The sequence below is a fragment of the Fukomys damarensis genome, unplaced genomic scaffold (genome assembly GCF_012274545.1).
Source record: "Fukomys damarensis isolate Sample0158 unplaced genomic scaffold, DMR_v1.0_HiC HiC_scaffold_6, whole genome shotgun sequence".
NCBI lineage: Eukaryota > Metazoa > Chordata > Mammalia > Rodentia > Bathyergidae > Fukomys > Fukomys damarensis.
Window position 1 is genome coordinate 14,252,930 of NW_022900918.1, and position 23,204 is coordinate 14,276,133.

General features: G+C 32.8%; 1 protein-coding gene across 1 annotated transcript in view; it reads right to left on the reverse strand.

Moving 5' to 3' along the window:
- The window catches only part of Mycbp2 (MYC binding protein 2), a gene marked incomplete at its 5' end in the record, with an annotated part of 279,711 nt that overhangs the window by 209,803 nt on the left and 46,704 nt on the right, over positions 1–23,204 (reverse strand). Inside the window, 10 exons of the mRNA XM_033760909.1 lie at positions 393–597; positions 5,567–5,725; positions 8,638–8,802; positions 10,400–10,604; positions 11,113–11,189; positions 13,557–13,695; positions 13,822–13,895; positions 17,475–17,571; positions 19,359–19,430; positions 19,635–19,877. Coding sequence (XP_033616800.1) covers positions 393–597; positions 5,567–5,725; positions 8,638–8,802; positions 10,400–10,604; positions 11,113–11,189; positions 13,557–13,695; positions 13,822–13,895; positions 17,475–17,571; positions 19,359–19,430; positions 19,635–19,877 — 1,436 coding nt within the window. The remainder of the gene's footprint in view (positions 1–392; positions 598–5,566; positions 5,726–8,637; positions 8,803–10,399; positions 10,605–11,112; positions 11,190–13,556; positions 13,696–13,821; positions 13,896–17,474; positions 17,572–19,358; positions 19,431–19,634; positions 19,878–23,204) is intronic.

Below are 23,204 nucleotides of genomic sequence, written 5' to 3' on the forward strand. Positions count from 1 at the left end.
AAATTTATGACTTTGCAGGAGCCACTGAGCTAAATGCCCTGCCCGACTTGCTTTTAAACACTGTTTTTTTTTTTTTTTTTTTTTTTTTTTTTTTTTTTTTTTTTTTTATTTTTTTTTTTTTTGGTACCAGGGATCGAACTTAGGACCTTACGCTTACAAGGCAGGCGCTGGAATCAATGGGATAAATCCCCGGTCCAAACACGGTTTAAATGAAGCAAATGAAATAAAAAGATAATACTAAACAAGGAATTAGTGCAAGAGAAAACAATTACAAGAATTAGAAGTATATACTAATTGTCTTTAAGAAACAGCACAGTTGTGAATATACTCTGGACATAATTTGAAAAGAGATCTGCTCTGCACATTTTCTTCAGTGGGAATCTTTGTCTTACCCTCCAGGGACTCTGTCTGGACGCCCACTGCTGACACAGCTAGCTCCATAGCCTGTGCAGTCCCCACACACAGTGCACACCATGCACTGCTCCAGTTTCCACTTGTGCATGCCTGGAGGGCACATCATGGACTTCTCATCTTTTTCATCTAGCTCTTCTTCCAGGTCTTCATCCATTGCTGTTGCCATATTTTCAACTCCAAACCCTATTTGACATATTAGTTTATAATTTTGATTATTTCCATGTCTAAAAATATTTACCAATAAAAAAGTAATAATAACAAGCTAATATAAGTGACTATACAAATAAAGGGTAAAATATTTTTAAAAATTTAATTTAGAGACTAACAAATGCTCTCCCCATTTCCTTTCTGCAAAAGAGATTGGAAAGATTATTGTCAAACACATCTCTTCATTGTCTACCATACTTGTAAATCTAATCTGATTTCATTCCCTCTTTTTCAACCTCACTATCAATACTCTTACTCAACAGACCAAAGAAAACTTCCTAAGCATGTTGTATGTCAAGGGTCTCCACAATTCAAGACTCACAAAACACATACAGTAGTATCTCAGTTTATGAGCTTAATTCTTTCCATGATTCTGGCCACAGAATTCATCCCACTGTACAAAATATATAATTCACAATTTACAAACCACCAAGGACTCCCATGGACAAAATGTCTAAACAAATGACAAAGTCACAAATATGGTCCCAGTTTTCTTTAGTCTAATTTCTTCCACACAAATTATATTCCACCTGAACCTAAATTCCTTCTGCTTTTCAAACATCCTATGTCCCTTCTCATGCTTAGGGCCTGTGCATGTTTCACTCCTTCTACTCCATCTTTACTCACACAAGATGCTTTTCCTTACCTCATCTACCAGAGAAACTCTTTTTATCTTTCAAAAATTAAGCTCAGAAGTCATTTCCTATGAAAGTACGTACTACCATTTCCAAGGAGTCAGTTACTACCTCTCAAAGCATGTTTATATCTAAACTACATTATATTTTATCCAACTATTATTTTATTCCTTTATGGAAAGGAATCAACAAACATTTTCTAAAGGGCTGGATTATAAGTAATGTAAGTCTATGTCATATTTCTTATAACCATTTACAACTGTAAAGTCTATTTTTAGCTTGTACTACCATACAAAAAAATGGCTAGTGAGTAGATAAGACACTATATTACAGTTTACAGACCTTTGTCTCAGTTATTGAAGACTATAATAATGAACTACTATAAAGTTTAAATCAAGTGAGAATGATACATATTAATCAAATAACCATACAAAAGTAGGAAAATACAAGTGTGATAGGGTTATGAAGGAACACAAAGTATTATAAGAGAGTAAATCTGCAGAAATCAAGTAATTATTTTTTGTTTTTCCTGTTAGATTTAGATCCTCAAAGGCAAGGCTAAGTATTACTCACTTATTTCTTATTCTTAATTAACTTTATTTTTTTACACCTATAATATATACCTAACATAGAATTACCATTCAATTCAGGTATTTCTAGTCAATAATTAAATGCATAGTGTGTGCGTGTGTGTGTGTGTGTGTGTATATACACACACACACACACACACATACATACATACATACATACAGCCTCTTTTGACCCTGGCACTTCAATGAGCAGGCTGAAAAATTAGATAAACAAGCATCAGAAAGCTTTGTCTAGGATTAGTATAAAGCAACCCTGAAGGAAACCTGAGTAACTCTCTTTTTAATGACAAGAGCTAAAATGTTTTGAGTACTTGCTTACACAAGGCTCTACAAGCATTACTCATTTAATCATCTCAACAGCACTATAACTATTATCCTCAAATTAACCTACATCTTCTATGTAATGTCAGTCACAATTGCAAATAGATAGTGATTCTAATCACATGTAAAATAAAAGCCCCAACCTGGCATAAAGCAAAAATTCATAAAGAAAAGGCTGAAATACATTAAATCTGTTAACAATGAAAACCTGGAAATAAACTCATCCATCCAGAGGAAAATAAACTGAAGTACACATGTGGTAATGCTTTAGTACACAGGGGTTAACATAAAGCATTTAGATATACACTAAAACAATGGTGACACAAATAGAATTTGCAGAAAGAACTGAATAAGTTTAATATTTATAAAGCAGAAAATGTTATATTTTTATGCATACTTATCTAGTAGGCAATCTATTCTATATACAAAATATGTAAGAACAAGTAAGATTATAAAAACATGACAGAAAGCACCGTTATGAAAATGGTTAGGATTCAACAAAAATAGATTATAACAAGCCTTATAAGTAAAACACAGGACATCTGAATATTGTCTGTAATTATTTTCTAGTGGAAACCTGTCATACGACATGATGGATACAGAAGTTCAATTTCAATACTGTTTCTCTGTTTTCCCTATTTAAAAAAAATTTTTAAATCTATGTTCTTTCTGATTTTCCAGCCTACTATTAAGATGATGTGTTTTACTTTATTTAGCTGCATTATAATTCAAGACTTACTAAGAAAATAAGTGAGATTCCTATTAAGGAAACAAATCTTATTTTTTCTTCTTGTTTTGATTATTATAGAATTTCCCCTAAGTATCCAAAATAAAGATGCAAATTTATGCCAATTTTCACAAGAGTTTCTGAACAATAAATAAACAATTTTGCTTGGCTTAAGCCTTTTATAAAAATTTAAATTGAATATATATATTATAGTGCCAAAATATATACAGTATAGAAATATATAAGTTGACTCTTTACTTAAGAATTCAATTCATTCAAAAGAGGTAGTTTTAACTCAAATCAGTCAATTGAAGGCTCAGGCTCCTCAACACAGCCTTCAAAGTCTATCTTCTGTATACTGGCAGATCTCAGTGTCCTTAGAAAGACATTGGCCCAGGACTTCTCAATGTTCCCTACACAGGAAAGGATGTTGTAATGTTCCTTCCAGAACTCTTCAGATGTTAAATCTATATCTGAGAACATCTGGAAGCACAAGGAGCTGGCATTCAGGTCACACACACACACACACACACACACACACACACAAATTAATTCCCTTTTCTTGGCCTTAGCAACACTATCCAAAACTATGGTTCACCAATGTGGGAAAAAATTTTTACCAGCTGTACCTCAGACAAAGGACTATTATCAAGGATATATAAAGAACTCAAAACAATCAGTCCCCCCAAATATAAAGACCCGATCCAAAAATGGGCATCCGAAATGAACACACATTTCTCATACAAAGAAGTGAAAGCAGCAAGAAAATATATGAAAAAATGTTCCACATCACTGGTCATTCGAGAGATGCAGATGAAAACAACACTGAGATTCCACCTCACCCCACAAAGAATGGCTGCTATCAAGAAATCACACAATAACAAATGTTGGCGGGGTTGTGGGGAGAAAGGAACCCTCCTCCATTGTTGGTGGGAGTGCAGACTAGTGCAACCACTATGGAAATCAATATGGAGATACCTCAAAGAGCTTGGACTGGAGGTTCCATTTGACCCAGCCATCCCTCTGTTGGGTATCTTTCCAAGAGAACTGAAAGAATCATATCACAGAGAAGTATGTGCACCCATGTTTATAGCGGCACAGTTTGTAATAGCTAAATCTTGGAAACAACCTATTTGCCCATCCGTTGGAAACTGGATAAAGAAGTTGTGGTTTTTCTATAAAATGGAATATTACTCAGCCATAAAGAGCGAGAGAATAGATTCATTCATAGGAAAATGGATACATATTGAAGATATACTCCTAAGTGAAATAAATAAGTCCCACATGTGTAAATACCGAATAGTTTCCCTGGTGTGAATATTCTGCAACAATGCATAAGATTCTAATAAGATTACTGACATTTAGAAATGGGAGGAAAGGAGCTAAAGGTGTAGGGAAGGTGTGATACGTAGGGGAAGAACAAAAAGGGAAAAGAAAAAAATGTGAGAGAATGAAAAGATGAAAATAAAGTGTTTGTAGATGGGGAGGGGAGGAGGGGGTGAAGGGAGGGCAGAGGTAAGGGGAAAAAAATGAGAATCAAGACTTGCCATGTAAAGGTACATGATCCCAACAATGAATGTAACTGTACTGTATCCCTAAATGTACCAATAAACTCAAAAAAAAAAAAAAAAAGAAGATAACATATTTCTCTTGTAAAATAATACACGTATTTTCTTTCTTTTGCTCTTTCTTCTTTTGAAAAATTAATATACTCTAACAGAAAGCTTTTATAAAAATGATGTATTCTACCTATTCACACATACACATAAACAGACCCAAATAAGCATTCATGCACAGCCAAAATTTTTAAATGTGGTTTCTGAGATTCATATGAGTTTGCCATCAAGCAAGGCCCAAAAGAAACAAACACAACTTTGTTAATTTATATAGTTTAATCCACAAAATACTGGTACTTTAAGCACAGCTTGGTACTAAGTTCTAATATGTATGTATTGTCTTTTTTTTTCAGCTCATACTAATTTAAAAACAAAAAGCTGGAAATTGGAGTGAAAGGTACATACATGATGATAGCAAAGAAATAATTGAAAGCAAGAATGATGTGGACGCACTATTTTAAAAACAGATAAAAAATACCACAACATCAAGGCTACAAAGGCTAAACCCCTTCTATCTTTTCAACAGCCTAGGGGTAGGACAAAGGACAATGTGAAGAAGGTGCATCTATAATTTAATCTTTTATTGACAAAAGGTCAGCTATTCATAAGAATCATTCTTAGGTATCAAAAACAGATTAAAGTAAACATAGTACATGATATAATTAAGAGGATAATATTTGCTAGATAGACTGTTGCCAAAATAGCTGAAATGAAGATATGGTACAAAAACATCTACCAGTAATAAAGAGATTGGAAAATTAACTTTTCTAGAATAATTAAGTCATCAAAAAATGCTAAATCAAAGGGGCACCACTATTTTATGCAGAATTTTAAAAGCTATACAAGTAAGATAGCTAAAAATGTTAAATATATTCAATTTTTCCAGGAATGTACATTTAGCAATAAATATCAAGTAAATGAGAAATCCAGGCATTTTTTTAATTCATAAGAATCAAAGAGCCACTCATTGTGAAAAGACTAAGATTTATTCACTATGTCCAGAGAAACCAATAAAAAGACTATACAAATTTTAATATCCAAAAATTATACACCTACCTTTTCCTCCTTGGTTCATGGCACCAGTGTCTCGTCCACACTGTCCTTTATTATTTACACCAAATGTCCAAACTTCTCCATTCTTCATTAAAACACAAGTGTGAGCTTTTCCCATAGCTACCTGAGTTACAAAATGCCCCTTCAAGTCAGTAACCAAACCTATAGAGAAGACACAAATTTGGTAAAACAAAAACAAAACAAAAAACAACAACAAGGACCCTGTGAACTGAGGAAAACAATTACTTCAATGTAGACCTTTTAATTTCTGGGGTAAAATAATGCACCAAAATAGTATGAAGTAGGCTGCTAATAGAGTAGCAGCATAATACCAAATTTAATTTTTTAATTTTTAAATTTTGTAACAGTTTCAATAAATCTTAACATGTTATTCAGACTTGGGATAAATCTTTACTGTAACATTATCTTAAGCTTACTTCTGGATGTTTATCCAAAGGACAACCACCACTCAAAAGTATTCAGAGGGCGAGTAGATCTCAAATTTTTTGGCATAGAAACAAAGAAGATCCTAACTCACCATTTTACCTGTTTTAACCAGCCTCCACAAAACAAAAGTAAAACAACTGCCATAGTATCCTGCAATGATTTTTTTATAGAAACATGTAAGGCTTTCTTTCCAAAGCAATATTTTCTAGTCTAGAAGGCTTTCTTGTGTGATCTACTACACAGCTATTTTCCCCAACTTTCCTTATTCACACATTATGTTCCAAATATTTGTCAAACTCAAGTTCCATCTATATTAAAATTTTTACATTAACTTTAAATTTGGGGAAGCATGTTTAACTTTATCAAGTAGTAACAACAGTAAAACTCAAAGATTATTAAATAGTTTTCAGCATAAGGTCCTGAGTTCAGTCCTTGGTATCCAAAAAAAAAAAAACACTCTAATGTGCATTTGAACAATTTTTTAAAAAAACACAAAAGTTCTTGTTTTATTTACATTGCAAATAATACCAATCTTCCATCCACATAGGGACAATTATTCTACATTATTAGCACCAGGGCTGGGATTTAGCTCAGTGGTGCCGCCGCCTGCCTTATAAGCACAAGGTCCTGAGTTTGATCCCCAGTACCAAAAAAAACATTATTAGCACCAATATCACTTCCTTAAGGTGGCTTTTCCCTTGTACTCATTTAGGTCTTTCTGTTAAGTGCATCTTAAAAATTCCCACTTTTAGTGTTAAGCTCACTTGAACATAAATTTATTAACAGTACTAGCTGTCATGTCTTGAAATCCAGGCTCTGTGCAAAGTATTTCTAAAACATTACCTCCAGTAATCCTTATAACAATTACATAAAGCAGTTACTATTACCTCTAGCTTCCTTTAAAAGGGGTAAAAAAGAATGTAGACTGTAAGTGGCATGTGGCACAAAACATAGTAATGTAGTCTCAAAAGACTGTAAACCTTTAAATTACATGATTTTTTTCTTGACTTGAGTGCACAGCACTCAAGCACAGACTTGTCTAGGTGAGAAGGGAATGCTTTCTAGGGGAGGACACAGGGTAGTGCTAACTCTGTCTCCTGTACTCACCACACAGGACTGAACAGAAACTCACATATGTGCTTCTGCAAATTGGAGCATAAAATGTAGTGATTACTAATAATAGTACCTGTGTTTCAATCTACCTAAGTTTTCTTACTAAATTATTAAGCTTGGGCTTGTTGTTTTATTATAATGTTATAATAAAAATAATGAAGGCATTAACTATATGGTATATTTCATATACAGCTCAGAACAATTCCTCTTTACTCAATGCAGCCCAGGCAAATCAAAAGGCTGGATGCTGATCCCTTAAAAGGTTAAGTAAATTGTTAGCCAACTAAAAAGCATTAGTGTCAGCATCTGGGTCTATATCTATAACCATGACACCATACCTCTTTACTATTTAAATTCTACCATATCCAACAGTCTTCCAAATACTCAAGAAGAGATAAACTATGTTTATTTGGTACCTCTTTACACATTGTACCTTATATATTGTAAGTGCTGAAGAAATACAGGCTAAATAAATGCATGAACTTCAACTCTAATCAAGAGAATTTTAACAAACAACATTTATACTGAACATTATTTTTAAACTATACATGCATTACCCCAAAAGCTTGATTCATTTGAATAGTTTTAGAGAATCTAAATATTACCACCATATGTTAGTACACATTATCACCTGGGTACAGTTCAACTTAATAGCTGCTACAATAATGTGTGTCATTTGTCCTGCATGAGACAATCACTTAAAATTGCAATCATAAACTGCATTGTTTTCTTTTTCATAACAAAATTTAAAGACTTTATAAATTTATCTTACATAAAATCTTCCCATGTAGGATGACTTATTTATTATACTCATTTCTGCCCCACCCCCAGCAGTACTGGGGAATGAACTCAGGACCTTGTGCTTGCAAGGCAGGTGTAGTGCCACTGAGCTAAATCCCTACCCCCTTATTACTCATTTCTAATCACTAGAAAGAAAAGTTAGCAACCAAATAGGAGCATTTGAGACCAGAGTTTATTTAGTTCTATTCCTCATATTCAATTCTGAAATTCTTGGTTTTTCAGTCAACCAATCACTTGACAAGTAGTTCATAAAAAACTATCATGTGCTAGACCTATGCTAGGAATTGGGGATATAATATAATAATAAGAGAGAGATAAACCCAGTCTAATAACCTAATGTGGGAGACAATTCAACAATTATAAATCAACTTTGTTATACAAATCATTTCCCAAAGGATACCACTGTTACTCCATGGATATGCCATATGAGGTACCTGAGTCTAGGAAAAGCTTTCCAGAAAAAGTAGCAGTTAAGATAAAGCTTCACTCACCAAGCTCCATTACTAGCTGTGCAAGAAGCTAGGGACACAGCTCCCTGTGATAAGATATGAAGGAAAATTTGTTCCTGAATGTTTCACATATGAAACAAAATGTGAAAAATGCAAAGAAAGCACACTACAAATGTTAGTATTTAGAAATGTCTTTGTAACATCTAATGATTAATACTGGATCTTCTTTGCATAAAAATGAAATGCTTATTCTTTTTAACTTACTTGAACTATCAGAGTAAATGGCATCTTTTCCAAACATGTATAGTTCTCCATCTTTTGATATAACAGAACTACTTCCATTATTGCATGCTGTATACACCACAATCTTTCCTTCCATTTTAATGATCTTTTTAGGCTTATATGGTTTTGACTGCCGTCTGCTCTTTGCTTAAAAAAAAAAATTAAGAGTACATTAAAGGCATCTACAACAGATAGTAATAATGGTTTCTATATAAAATCCAAAGAAAAAAAGCATAGTATTTGTACATATGATATACTTTATTCATTTATTTTTCATGGGATTTTCAACATGTCAGTTAAAATGACTCAACTTACCAGCCTCATCTGGTCAATTAATATTTAAGCTATAATTGTTATTTCTTCCTTGTTTGTAACAAATAAAAACTTCCAATGGTAAATACCAATTTTTCACCAAACTTCTCAGGTACAGACTCTGGATTACCTTTTTACATTATGAACTTCATTCCAGTGTAACACAAACACACACAATGCACACACACACACATGGAGATATTCTATGTCTTCTACATCCTGTATGGGATATAGGTATTCTAGTCTAGATATTCTAGTCTAGTATTCCTGTCTATCTAGATAGGAAGAAATCCTCCTTTTCTCTCAAGCTGTGATTCACATCTATTTTTATGCTACATCCTGTAAAGTAAATTTTTCATTCATTCCACATATACGTATTAAGCAACTCTATCATGTCAATGAGATGTTGTAAAGAAAGGAAATGCACATATGGGAGAAGGGTCAATAAATTTATGTTTTTTGTTTTTTTTTTGTTTTTTTGTTTGGTACCGGGGATTGAACTTGGGTCCTTGCGCTTGCAAGGCAGGCCACCGAACTGCTGAGCTAAATCCCCAGCGCCAGGGTCAATAAATTTAAATGTGGGTTATTTAAGTAGCCAAAGCTCTCTAAAACTTGATCTTTCAAATAAGTAAAAGACAGAAAAATCAATCCCCTATTCTTTTGATCAACACATTTCCTGCTCACATTTCAAAGTAAAACATACTGCTGTGCAGGAGCTACTTTAATATGACACAATCTATGCACATATGTACAGTAACTACCTGCTAGCTCAAGCCAAGAAAAGCATTATTCTCCAAACGTTAGAAGAGAAAATGGGCTGTGAGAGATGGTAATATACTCCGTGGCTATTTTAAGGGATATTTACAATATGTGCTGACTTCAAAATCTTATTCTTGTAATATGATACTCTAACGTGCTACAATATACAAAGCACATGAGAAGTTACAGAAAGAGAAAAATGATACTTTGAGGAAGACTATAGGCAAAACAGAAATAAAAGAGGAAAATAAAACATTTTTTTCATTGTTAAACAAAGATTTTGTCATACAGAAAGAGCAGTAAAAATAGTAATTGACAGCCAACCTACTATATAAGGTTATACAAGGAATATACAATATATATTCCTTTCAAAAAGTTTTGAGCTTCCTATCTATTGGACTAAATTTTTCAAATAACACAAAATGATGTAACAAAATAAGCTTACATTCTCAGATAAATAGCCATATTCATAAAGCACAAAAATTCATAAATATGAACTCTAGATAAAATCAGCAATCACTTCTCTTTAATGTATAGTATACCATTTACTGAATATGCCACAGTTTAAAATTCTCTATTAACTTTTGGTAAGTTCAGTGTTATTGAGATAGACAGATTTTATGTTAATATATTCTACATTATTATTAAATGTCCAGTTGATCAGTCAACTTACTTGACTCTCCATCTTCTCCTTTACTTGCAGACCCTGTAAAGAATATGCTTCCATCTTCTGCAACTAAAAGGGCATGTGAGCCATCATGTCCAACTGAGAAGTGTACTATCTTTGGAGATTTTGTAATTGGTAGCTCAACCCATTTTCCTGCTGATGGACCACCTTGTTTGATTCCAAGACTCTGGTATTTTCCAGTGTAATATATCTTAAGCATAAAAAAAAAAGTACAATGCCTTTTGGAATAGTGCACCATGTTTCACATGAGTGAACAAAAACTTTCAATATTTCATTGAAAAACAAAGATAACAAGAACCTCAACTCTAAAGAAGCTTCTGTTTCTGTAGAATGATCTCTATAATATATGAATTATTATACATGCCACTTCTTCCCACAATTATAGTCACTGTACTTCTGCATATTTACAGAAACTTACAATGAAAATTGTTTATCAAAATAAGCACAAATATCAATTCACTGTAACTAAAAAAAATTATATACAAGATCCCTAATTACTAATAAAAGTATATTTTATAAAATTTATACAGTTTTAGGGTCTTAAAAGTCACAATTATTTTATAATACTATTTTTAACATAAAATTTTTACTACATAAAAAACAAATATAATGCTCAAACATGAAAACTATATAAACTAATCAAATTATACCAATTCTCTCATAAAGCAGAGAAAATTAATATAAGAAAAGTAATTTACCTTTCCATTTGCTGTTTTCATTAGTGCAAACTCTCGTCCTGCACCAAGAATTGCTGACTCCTCATCAAATCCTGTACCTATAACAGAAGGCCAAAAATTATATCACATTTCTAATATGAATAATTTCAAAGAGAACGTGTATTCTTTTGAATAATTTATTTAAGCCAATCCAATTAACATAATTCAAAAACAATGACAAATATTTTTGTATGATTGAATCTAAAACAATAGAATAATAGGTACATTAAGGAAAGATACACAAATTAAAAAATCAAAATTTCAATGTCAGCAGTATTCCTTGAATCCTAATTGACCACAAAAATGGACAATTTTTTATTGAATACCTATTAAGTATTAGGTGCTAGGCACTACAGAGGTTATCAATTTTATCTTATTTGATTCTCACAAGAATATTACCCAGATAAGAGATGACCAAAAATAAAGCTAGGGGAGCTTTGTCTAGATATAGTTATCTGGGCTTTAATGATGACACACAAATATTTCAATTAAAGTATTTCAGATTCTCTGTCCCATGATTCTTTCTACAGAAGAATATTTTATATAGCTTCTCCATAAATTTGAATATTTATTTGTATATACATATAGATCCTTATATTCATTTTTCAAATTGTGAAACTATGAATAATTAATTATAATTATATATGTAGTACATTTACTTTGTCCTGTTATACCACTGGTAACCAGACCAGAGGCTTTTTAAATAAAAAAATATATATATATATAATCTTAGTTCAATATATTTTTCTATGGTAGTACTACAAAAATATTACATAATTAAATTAAGAAGGGCCAGGGATTTAGCTCAGTGGCACCGTGCCCTGCAAGCACAAGGTCCTGACTTCAATCCCCACAGAGAGGGTTTTGCCAGGGATTTAGTTCAGTGGTGCTGCCACCTGCCTTGCAGGTGCAAAGTCCTGAGTTCCATCCCTGGTACCAAAAAAAAAAAAAAAAAAAAAAAAATGCCAAGTTTATTAAATTTCATTAGACAACAATAAAAAAGTTGCATCTTGTAAAGAATCCCACAAGTTAAACAGCATTATTGAAATTAGAGTAACATGGCAAATAAAAAGAGACCCTTGTAGGAATTAGTGAAACCAACTTCTTCCACAACATAAGCCCAAGAAATACTCTGAGGTTGTCTGCATTTCTATACTAAGATGAAAGATTACTGATCAGTTTGTTAGATCAATTACTATTTTTATAATCTGTAGGGTTATTCTATGGATAGCCTGAAAATCTGTTCAAATAAAAATTAAAGGTTTGGCAGAAAAATAAATAGATCTGGAAATTATCATGTTGAGTGAAATAAAACAGACTTAGAAAGACAAATATTGCATGTTCTCCTTGATATATGAAGTCTAAAAAAGATAACAAGAAAATAGAAGGGAAAGTATTAATAGACAAGAGGCAGGGAAGAAGGGGAAGGAAGAGGAGATAGAAAGGTAGGTAATAGAGTTATGAATATGATCAAAATATTTATACAGAAACCCCCAAATAACATGTGAAACCAGAGAAGGGTAATAAAAGGAAGGTGACTGGAGGGGTGACAAAAGATGCTACGTACATGTACAAAAAAATAAAAAAGAGTGCAGAGTTTTAATCAACACTTGAAAAAGTTCTACAGATGTGTTGTAGAGGAATGTGCATATAGTTAATAATACCATACTGTGTACTTAAATTTTTTTCTAATTTTTATTGGTTTACATGTTTGCAGTACATACTACATGTTGGCACATATATACAACACATCTTAATTCTTTTTCTCATCCCCTTATCCTCTCCTTCCTCCATCTTTAATGAGGTAAAATTTTTATCATGTGTTTCTGGCAATAAAAAAAGTGACTGCTAAAAAGAATTGGAGGTTCCAATGAAAGAATTTTATAAAAATTGTAACATGTAGAATACAAGATTTTTTAAATTAACTGAAAAAAGATGGAATATTTAAACTAAGGTATATATCAGTATCATCCATAATTCTTATTAAATGTAGGTTTATTTTCTTTTGCACTATTCAAAATGACACTGGAAAAGTGCTATCATTAGTTACTTCCTTAAAATGGTCTTTCAATATCATAGTCTGTTTAAAGGGCATATTTACTACTTATTTCTCCATGTATAACTCAAAACTGTGTAAAATACACAAAACACCTAAAATATAAGCTAAACTGCTGAAAACACAATTAGGTAATTCTTTTTTTTTTTAAGTTTTTTGAGACAGGGTCTCACTGTGTACTTGAGACTGACCTGGAACTCACTATGTACCCCAAGCTGGTCTTGATCTCATAGCGATCCTCCTACCTCAGCCTCCCAAGTGCCTGGATTACAGGCATGTATCACCACACCCAGCTTAGATAATTCATTTTTTAAAGAATAACAAATGTGAATATTAAAACATGGGAAAAAGACTTATTTTGCCATCTTACTTATTATATGCAAGTCCTTTTCCAGATCAAATAGTGAGATGCCACAGGCATGCAAGCATTTTCGGGCCAGTTTAAGCTGTAATTCTTGTTGCAACACAGGTTCAGTACTTGTGGCAAATATTCTGACAACAAAACCATCCTAAAAGAAATAAAACATCCATAGTATTATGTTAAATCAGTCCTTTAAAGCTTTTTAATCTAATAAAAACCAAAGAAGACAAAAGGAGTTTATTTTTGCCAGTTACTCATGCTTCAGAGTACTTACATCTCTTGAAGCAGCTATTTGATTAATATATTCTCCATCCGTGAATAAAATATTTTGACCTTCAGTGTGGCAATCTGTTCAAAAGGAAAAAAAGTAATTATATTACAATATAAATGAACAACTCACAAAATGACTTTACTCCTCTGTTGAAGTCAAATGAGAATTATCCACGCAATAAGGACAGACTTAAATTCAAAAGGACTGCTTTTCAATAAAAAATTAGAAATTGCAGAAACTAAATAATTAAATTAATACTTATCACATTGTGTGCTTACAAATCTTCCATAATCAAGGACCTGAAAGCCCACCTAATTTCAAAATGAATTAGTATTAGGTATAGTCTAACAGTAAACATGCACCATAATGAACAAACTATAAAGTTGGTTACAATCATTTCAATACAATCACATGCGATATAGGCAACACTTTACCCCCAGACATATATCACAGTCATTAGTGTCACAGAGAAATACAGATAAGCCTGAAGCTTCTGTATTCTATGGTGTCCAACTACAGATATCCCTTGCTTTAATAAAATAGATAATATTCAAACCAGCTGTAATTCCCCACTTAGAAATCCCTACCATATTAGGCTTTAGAATGCTTTAAACTTTTTAAACATTAACCTTTCACAGGACAAACCCATGCTCATTTATTCCTTTTTGTCTCAAACAGTCTGTCTTAGCTAAACTGCCATAAATTTGTCAATACTACATATATCTCTGTAGAACTAGAATACTACATATTTTAATCAAAATAATGCACAAACTCAATTATAACAAGGGATACCAGTATTACAGAAGGACCACGGGAACATGTGTTAGTGATTGCTACTAAATAACACAAATCTACAAGCAAAATCAACATCAAAGTACAAATTGTGTCCTTTTAGAAAAATAAATGTTCAGCAAGCAAGTATAAGAGCACACACACTTCCCAAAACAACTGCAGAGAACTAGGATGAATCTCTCCATTAATCACAATATATAATTTTTTTTTTCATTTCTAGTTGCACCTAAATAAAAAAAAACATAAATTTCTGTTTTTTGGAATACAATAATGGAGCCCACCCAAATAAGCTGGATTACTCTATATCTTTGCCCAGGAGCTTCATACTAGCATACTTCCTTATTATAAATATGCAAAACACAGGCAGACCCTTACCAAATAGAGAATTCAGTGATCACAAACTGGAAATAGAAACTGGGAGACAAGGCCCACTGGTAGCCCAAGAGACTTGGTAATCAAAGAGAGGAGAAATCGAAAGAAAGAGTTCCTAGTCCACTGTACAGAATACAAAGAGGCGCAAGAAAGATGCTTCTCAAGCTCTAAGCAGTAAGATTTTAAACTAAAAAGCAAAGAAGAAAAACTCATTATAATTTCAGATAAATGCAGAAGTGAGGAGTGAAGCGGCGCAAGAGTAGCAGCAAAAAGCCTCATGAAATGAGGCAACCTGTCATCAGACATGGAGAGTAAATGACAAAAGGATACATAAGGTTAGGCAAGATAAAAAGAATAAAATCATAATAATCAGGGGAAAGTATGCTTTAAGGTCATCCATACTAGGTTGAAATAATATTTTTTTATAAACTAGACTACAACACAAGTTACAACATTAAGCTCAAGGAGTTACCTGATTTATATCAATTTTAAACATGGCATTCATTATCACCTATAAACCTAAGAATTTACTTCTCTTCTTGATGGGAAAGCTACAGAGCTGAAATGTCCCTATGTAGGAAAAACTGAAAGTACTATTGAAGAAAATGCAGTCTTGATCAAAGAAATGAGAAATATGACAAAAGGCTTCTTCAGGCTTGAGGGCTGAGTCTTCCTGATGTGACTCCAAGATTTTCTCTTTATCCTCCTTTCATGCGTCGTGTAATATAAGACAGTATCTTCAGGAAGATATCAAGCAACATCTGTAAGCTCGGAAGACACACAATATGGACCATCCTCCCAAATTTTGGTTCATTCTTCACCATAAACACAGCACATATTTATGAAACACAGAAAGCCACACTTGTACTGTTAAAAGGTGCATTTCATACATTAAATGTTGCAGAGGGATTCAAACTGAACAGAATATTAACAAGTCATTTTTTTTATCATAGTTGAATGAATACACCAGCTTTAGGTAATAATTTTCAAAATGTTCTCTCAATTACAATCTCTCTAAGTGAACATGGTCAAAATAAATCCTCTATATTAGGAGCCATTTGGGGGGATGGAATTTGTGAACTTAGAAGTTTTTCTTTTATGACATTATCCTAATATGATTTGCACAAAGAACAATAGGGACACTAAGTACAGTGTAAGCTATACAGCAAAAACTTGGAGTCCTCCCATTCCAACTTATTAATCAATGAAATATACTCTATAATATAACAATAGTGTTGTAAAATACCGTTTAATGACCTGGAAATATACTCAGAGTATTAAATGAAATGGGTAAGTTAAAAAAGCAACATGTAATATGTGACCATCTTTTACAAGTGTGTAAATTTGCTCATATGATTTTTAAATAATAAATATTACTTTCATATGTATTATATATGGAACTTAGGCATATTTCATTATTAAAATATGTTTAAAGTATTAAGACAAAAGAATTTATGAAAAAGAGGGATATTTTAAAAATTTCTATAGACATATCTGTGAATCGTGCTATTTATAAAATGTTTCTGTTGTTTTCTGTTTTTCAAAGCTTCTCTAGGAAATAGATGAATGCTTCATTTACTTTAACATGGTATCTGTATAATAGTTTAGATAACTGCATAGCTTGCAAAGTTCAAATTATATTTGATGAAGCTATAAGATTATTTTAAAAATTAAGCATGGGAGCAAAGCAATTATCTTTCTTAATGCTTTCTTTAAAAGTAGGTCTCATTTGCACATGGTCAAGTACCTAGAAGTAACAATGCTCCTTCCATGAATTTACTCACAGGCGCATCAAACATTTAAGATTTTAATGTAATGTATGAAATTTTAGAAAGTATCAAAGTTATAAACAAATTCAATACTTTACAATGGATATTTTATTCATTTCCCATGCTTCACAAAGTTTGAGACCTACTGTCTCAGAATTTAGACAGCAGAGATTTGAGTGTTGACTATATATGCACAACTGCAAAATAACTGTATCCAAAGTGCATTAGAAGAGCACTATTAAAAAGTGTGAATGATAAAAATTTTAAGAAATTCCTGACCACCTTAGCTCTCTGTAAGAAAAGCCCTTTAAAATAAAGGGGGAAACACAAGTGCTCTGTTTTTCAAAGAAAATTAACCAGAAGGTTCTTTGCACTGAGCCATATAAGATTTTAATACTGTGGTTTTATTAAGAGCAACAAAATAACATCACCATGCTGGCCCAGCAGCTGAAAAAAATCTTGGTAGGATAAAGCCAAAGGATTAAACCATACAGATGGAAAAAGTTTGAAAATACTATATATATTACACTATATTTCTGATGTCTAATGTTCTTGTATGTATTAACTTGATATAGACTATAAAAGGTTTATGTCAAGATTTTTAAATTCATTTGTAAGCAAGCACTATTTTCTAGATAATCATTTTTTATATGTCTAAAAAGCCTAAATACACATTCCTAAAAATCACTGGCAAAGAAAAAAATACAACTAGTTGAAACATACCTGGTAAAATGACAGTACCATCTTGCTCCAGTGTTTCAGGGCTTATTCTTATGGCTGTCATACTGTGGTTATTCACATCTCTATATAATAAATAACCCTGTTAATGAAAATTTTCCTGTGTTACAATATATTTTCACTCCAAATTCAGCAGAAAAAGCAGCCATCTGGCTCCATATTACATTTTCGAGACAGACTAATCAATACTGTTGTCTAAATGATATCAAAGATTAATAATGTAAGAGGAAGAACTGTACACTTCTGAGAATTAATTAAACATATTATATTCTTAGGTGTATATGTAAGGTCTACCAAACAGGAACACAACAGTAGAAACACTTTGTTCAAAATAACTACATCACTTCCCAAGTGGATAATACAAAGAATCATTATTTAATTGTCAACTATTTTAAGGAAAATATCTGAAATATGTAGGCCATTGTTTCAAAATGAATAGATTAGTGGATTTAGAGGCAGTGAAATGCCACTGAACAGACTATTTGTAACAATATATTTTCATGGAGTTATTTCTTAGATAAAACAGCAGGTTAGCAAATAAAATTTTCATGAGACATTTTAAACCAGGTTATGATTTTTAAATTTTAAAAATTAATTTTATTGGTACATTTAAGGTATACAATATAACGACATTCATCATTGGAAATTTGCACCTTTACATAATCCATCTTGGTTCTTATTTTTTTCCCCATTCCCCTGCCCTCCTTTTAATCCCTCCATCCTTCTCTATCTACAAAGATTTTGTTTCCATTTTTTTCCTATTAATTCCATTCCCTTCTTTCCTTTCCCTTAAATCTCCCATTTCCCCTTTGCCTTTTCCCCTTTCTTCCTATTTCACATTATCTATTAAAAGGTATTGGGCTGGGGATTTAGCTCAGTGGTTCTGCAACCTGTCTCTCAAGCACAAACAAGAGGTCTTTTTTTGTTTTTCGTAATGGGAATTGAACTCAGGACCTTACACTTGCAAAGCAGGTGTGGCTCCACTGAGCTACATCCTCAGTCCTAAACCAGGATAAGTTTTCAAAAATAACTGAGTAATTAATTTAATATTTAAAATTTAATTTCAAATTATGCACTATAGCTGATATATCAGATTGTCCTCCACATAGTAACAATAATAAATTTGTTCAGCTTTCAGAATATTTTCAAATATCTTTAATCACTTCATGCTGATAACATATCCTATGAGCTAGGCAAGTCAAGGTGTTAAGGGAATCTGTTATTCTCCCACAAGAGAACTCAGGTATTGTCTGTCAGAAGGAGACAGGAGAGAAGCAAAAACTTCTGATCCCTTTTTTCCATCTTTCATTTACTCTTCTACATGGGAAGAGAAGTAAACACATCTGACTGCTGACCTAGTAAGAGTGATACCACATGGCTATGTTAATCAGGGAATAAGATCATAACATTATGAAGGCAAAATGGGCCTAGGACTCTTCTTTCTTTGGTGATTTCCTGCACAATCCTCATGGCTATCCATTGGGCAAGTCAAACACCTAGAAGGTACTGGACCTAGACTTAAAATGAAAGAGTTTGTTGCAAGAATCCCTAATTTGACTTCAAATCAAATATAAATGTTACCAATTCAGATCTACTAATGATACAACTGGCCTTTCCTTTCTACTCAGAGGCTCACTTTTTACAGCTAAATAACAGAGGATCAAATAGCTTAACTGAATCGCCCAAAGTCACACAACTAGTAAGAAGCAAGTCCTGACCTAAATTGAATTTCTTATGAATTCTGAGCCAATGTTTTCTACACTAGACTATGGCACTGCTATAGCCATACAAAATGTGCATTATTTACTGATTTAACAAGCACGATTTAAAAGATAAAGGAAGTATGGTTTATTGAGGATATTCTCCTACCTGAGCATACCCTAACCAAGACTTCTTTTCTTTTCTGTTTCTGATGCGGGATGTAGAATTATATATATGGCCCTGTAAAATATTGAAAGTTAGTCTATGAACAGACTCATAATTGTCAATATAAAATAATATGACTGGCATTCAATGCCTATATTTTACGTTTTAAAGAAAAATTATCACATCAAAATTGGATAGTACATTTCACAACGAAGAAACAGAACACAAATTCAGTCTAACTATAAATCTATGATCAAGAACTATAAGGAATCACATTACCCTAACTGTTCCACTGTATCCAGAGCCTATTTTGTATAATCCATCCTTGCATAACAGGTAAAGAAAATATCCATCATTCTGAAGTAGACACTGATCATCTTCATCAACAGAGACTTCTTTTAAGGGCCACTTGTGCATTAAAGCTGCTTTCTTAATGCCATTGCTAAACCAGTCCTGAATTTGAATTTTTCCCACTAAAACCGCCTGTACACTTCTCTGCAGGGAATTTAGTATTGTTGGCACCTATTCAAAGGAGAAGAAAAAAAAGAAAAGACAGTTTTAATGTTCCAAAGATGAACCAGACAAAGTACAGATACATTTTATAATCATATATCACTTTAATAAAGCAAATTGTTCAGAGAGATCATGTTTGGCATACTAACAAAAAGTACCAACTAAAATTTAATTTATAAGAAGCAAATTTCAAGTAAAGTAAACATGCTTAAACTGAGGATTCCATGTCATTTGCCAAGTGTATTCATCTTGGGCATTATTTCAAGTTCTCCATTTTCACAAATCTATCATTCCTTATGGTAATAAGATTGTATTTATAGTACATACCAGTCGTTCACATATCAAAATAAGATACTTGGATTTATTTTATCTTTCATATTTTCCCTTTTCATTTCTGTGTTACAGTCTGGATAATTTTCTACTCTTTTATCTTTCAGTTCACTATTTCTAACTTTAAATTACTGAATAGTTAACCCATTCTTTAATTTTACAATTTAATTACTTGATTTTAACATCCCAAAAGTTCAATTTTGTTCTTTTCCTAATCTTATTACTCTTTACATTCTCATTCTTCAGATATTTTCTCTTACTACTTTAGTTATATTAAAATATGTCAAATAATTTAAGTACCTAAAGACTTGACTCTGGATTCAGAAAAGACTTGATTCCAGGATTGATTCTGCTGTATTTGCCTCTTCTAACTCAGTGATGGATGGTACCTTTTTTCCATGTGGTTATTTTTTTGTTTTGTTTTGTTTTGTTTTTTGTTAATTAGTTTCTGAGCTCAAATGCAATAGCATTTTCTTTGCAGGAAGTCTTGGATTCTTGGAGTTCACCCCTCAAAAAAAGATTTTGGTCTCCTTCCATAAATCACCTCACAGTGCTACCATTTTCCTCTACTTTAAACTTTCTACTAAGCTTTGGCTGCAGCATGGTATTTTGGGTGAAACTGAAGACAGAGTGATAGAGCAGATTCACAGGGCACCTCAGCTATTGATTCAGAGGATTTAGTTGTTTTGTATAATGTTTACACAGAATACTACAGTCAGACATACATGCATTCAAGTATCTCTGTTATTTGCCAGTTCTCTGGGTTATAATTAAACTCTTTTAAGCCTTCAACTACTCCTCTATTTTCCTCACTTCCACACTTTGACAAGACAGAAAGAATACCCTCTTTTCAAACTGCTAACACTGACACTTCCTCTCACCTCATAGCCTCTGGGAGACTATTCATGAACTTAGTTCATCTACTCCTGCTATGGGTTCTATTATCATTGCTAAGGCTATAAAAATTAAACCACATGAAAGCCTAATATGCTCATATATGTGTGGTCACTCTCTTATTAAAATTTAATGTATAATATCTAAATATTTGTCATTTTATTAAAATTTAAGGATTACTTATATATTTTAAACATATAGTTAAATTAAACATCTGCAGAAGCCTCAAAGCATGTCTACAGATTATAGCTTGAAAACCATTGCACAGAAGAGTTTAAAAACAATTAAGGGCCATAAAATAGAACAAAAGCATTCCAAGCACAGCAGAAAGAGGAAAAAGAGTAAAAGTAGAAAACTGGAGTAAGGGGACCATTCATGCTTGACAGAAAGAGTTTAAAAAAATAAGTTACAGAAAATGATCAATATATATACCTTTTGCTATTTCTGGTCTGCTAATAATAGGATTAAATAAATCCTTCCATTTGTTTTGAGATTGTACAAGGAGCAAAAGAAGAGGAGACTACTGGGCCTTAAAACTATAACTTCTCTCTCAATTTCAAGAGTCATCAAAAAAATTAAATCAAGTTTATCTATAGAGACGGTTACATTTCCTACCACTAACAATAAGTTTATTCCACAGTCAGATATTAAATTTTTTAAATGTTAGATGCATAGCAAAACTGACTCAAAAACAAATCAACTTGTGAAAACTCAATCAACAACAACAACAAAAAAAATAGAGCTGATAGATGGCATATCCTTTGCTATCAATGGAAAAGATATTTAGTTATGAAAGAATTCCATACTTGAAAATTCAGAACAAGATGGGAGATACAGGAAAGGCACAGAACAAGATAATGTAAAGAAAGAAAAGGCTGTAGTGTTAACACAAAAATCAGGCTAGAGATTTAAGGTTTTTCTGTAATTCATTTTATTATCTTTAATGCTACAGAGTTAAACACATAGTGTAACTAGTATACATGGTGTACATTATTTATCAACCCTGCACAGAACAAACTGCTATATAATGAATGGGAAAACAATGTAAAATCCTATTATCCACTTACCAGTTCAATTATTTAAAGATAGGATGACCAAAAATTGCATGTTTTTTCTTACTCTTTATAAGATTATGCAGTGGACCATCAAATTATGACTGCCCTGACATATGAACAACTTGGGTTATGACTGCTATTTTAGTTTTAACTTATGAACAAAGTCTTGAGTTATGACCCGAATGCCAGCCACTTGTACTTCCAGATGGTCTCATATACAGATTTAACCCTTAAGGAGTTCTGGAAGGAACATTACAGCATCTTTTCCTGTGTGGGATTGATTTGAGAAATCCTGAACCAATGTCTACGGACACTGAGATCTGCATGTACACAGGACAGAGACTTTGAAGGCTGTACAGAGGAGCCTAAGTCTTCAATGGACCAACATGAGTTATAACCTTGTGAATGAATAAAGGGTCCACTGTATAACAGGAAATATGAAAATGACAATTTAATCAAATGCATTCAATAGAAGAACCAATTGATTGAAAGGACACTTGCCCCAGCAATGCTTGGGATAGTCAGTACATTAACAAATGTGCTGCTCCAGTGATGCTCAGGGTAAATGGTTAAGTGGTTAATAGAAACTGAAATAAAACTGAAGCTTCGACCTATGTGTGATGATGCATGCCTATAATCCCAACACGCAGGAGGTTGAGGCAGGAGGATTGCTGTGAGTTGAAGGCCACTCCGGGGTACATATTGAGTTCAAGGCCAGACTGAACTACACTGTGAAACTATCTCAAAAAACAGCAACAACAGGGCTGGGGATATAGCTTAGAAGCTCCATCGCGTGACTTGCAAGTGCAACAACCCGAGTTTGATCCCCTGTACCAAAAAAAACCAACAACAATAAAAAAATAAGATTGTAGTTTAGGGCTGGGCATGGTGACACACACCTGTAATCCCAGTACTCTGACAGGCTAGGGCTGCCAGATCACAAATCAGAGCCTAGCCTGAGCAACTTAAGTGATTAGCAAGATCCTGTCTGAAGATAAAAAATAAGAAACAAGCTTGGGATATAGCTCAATGAAAAGACCTTGTATTCAATCCCTAG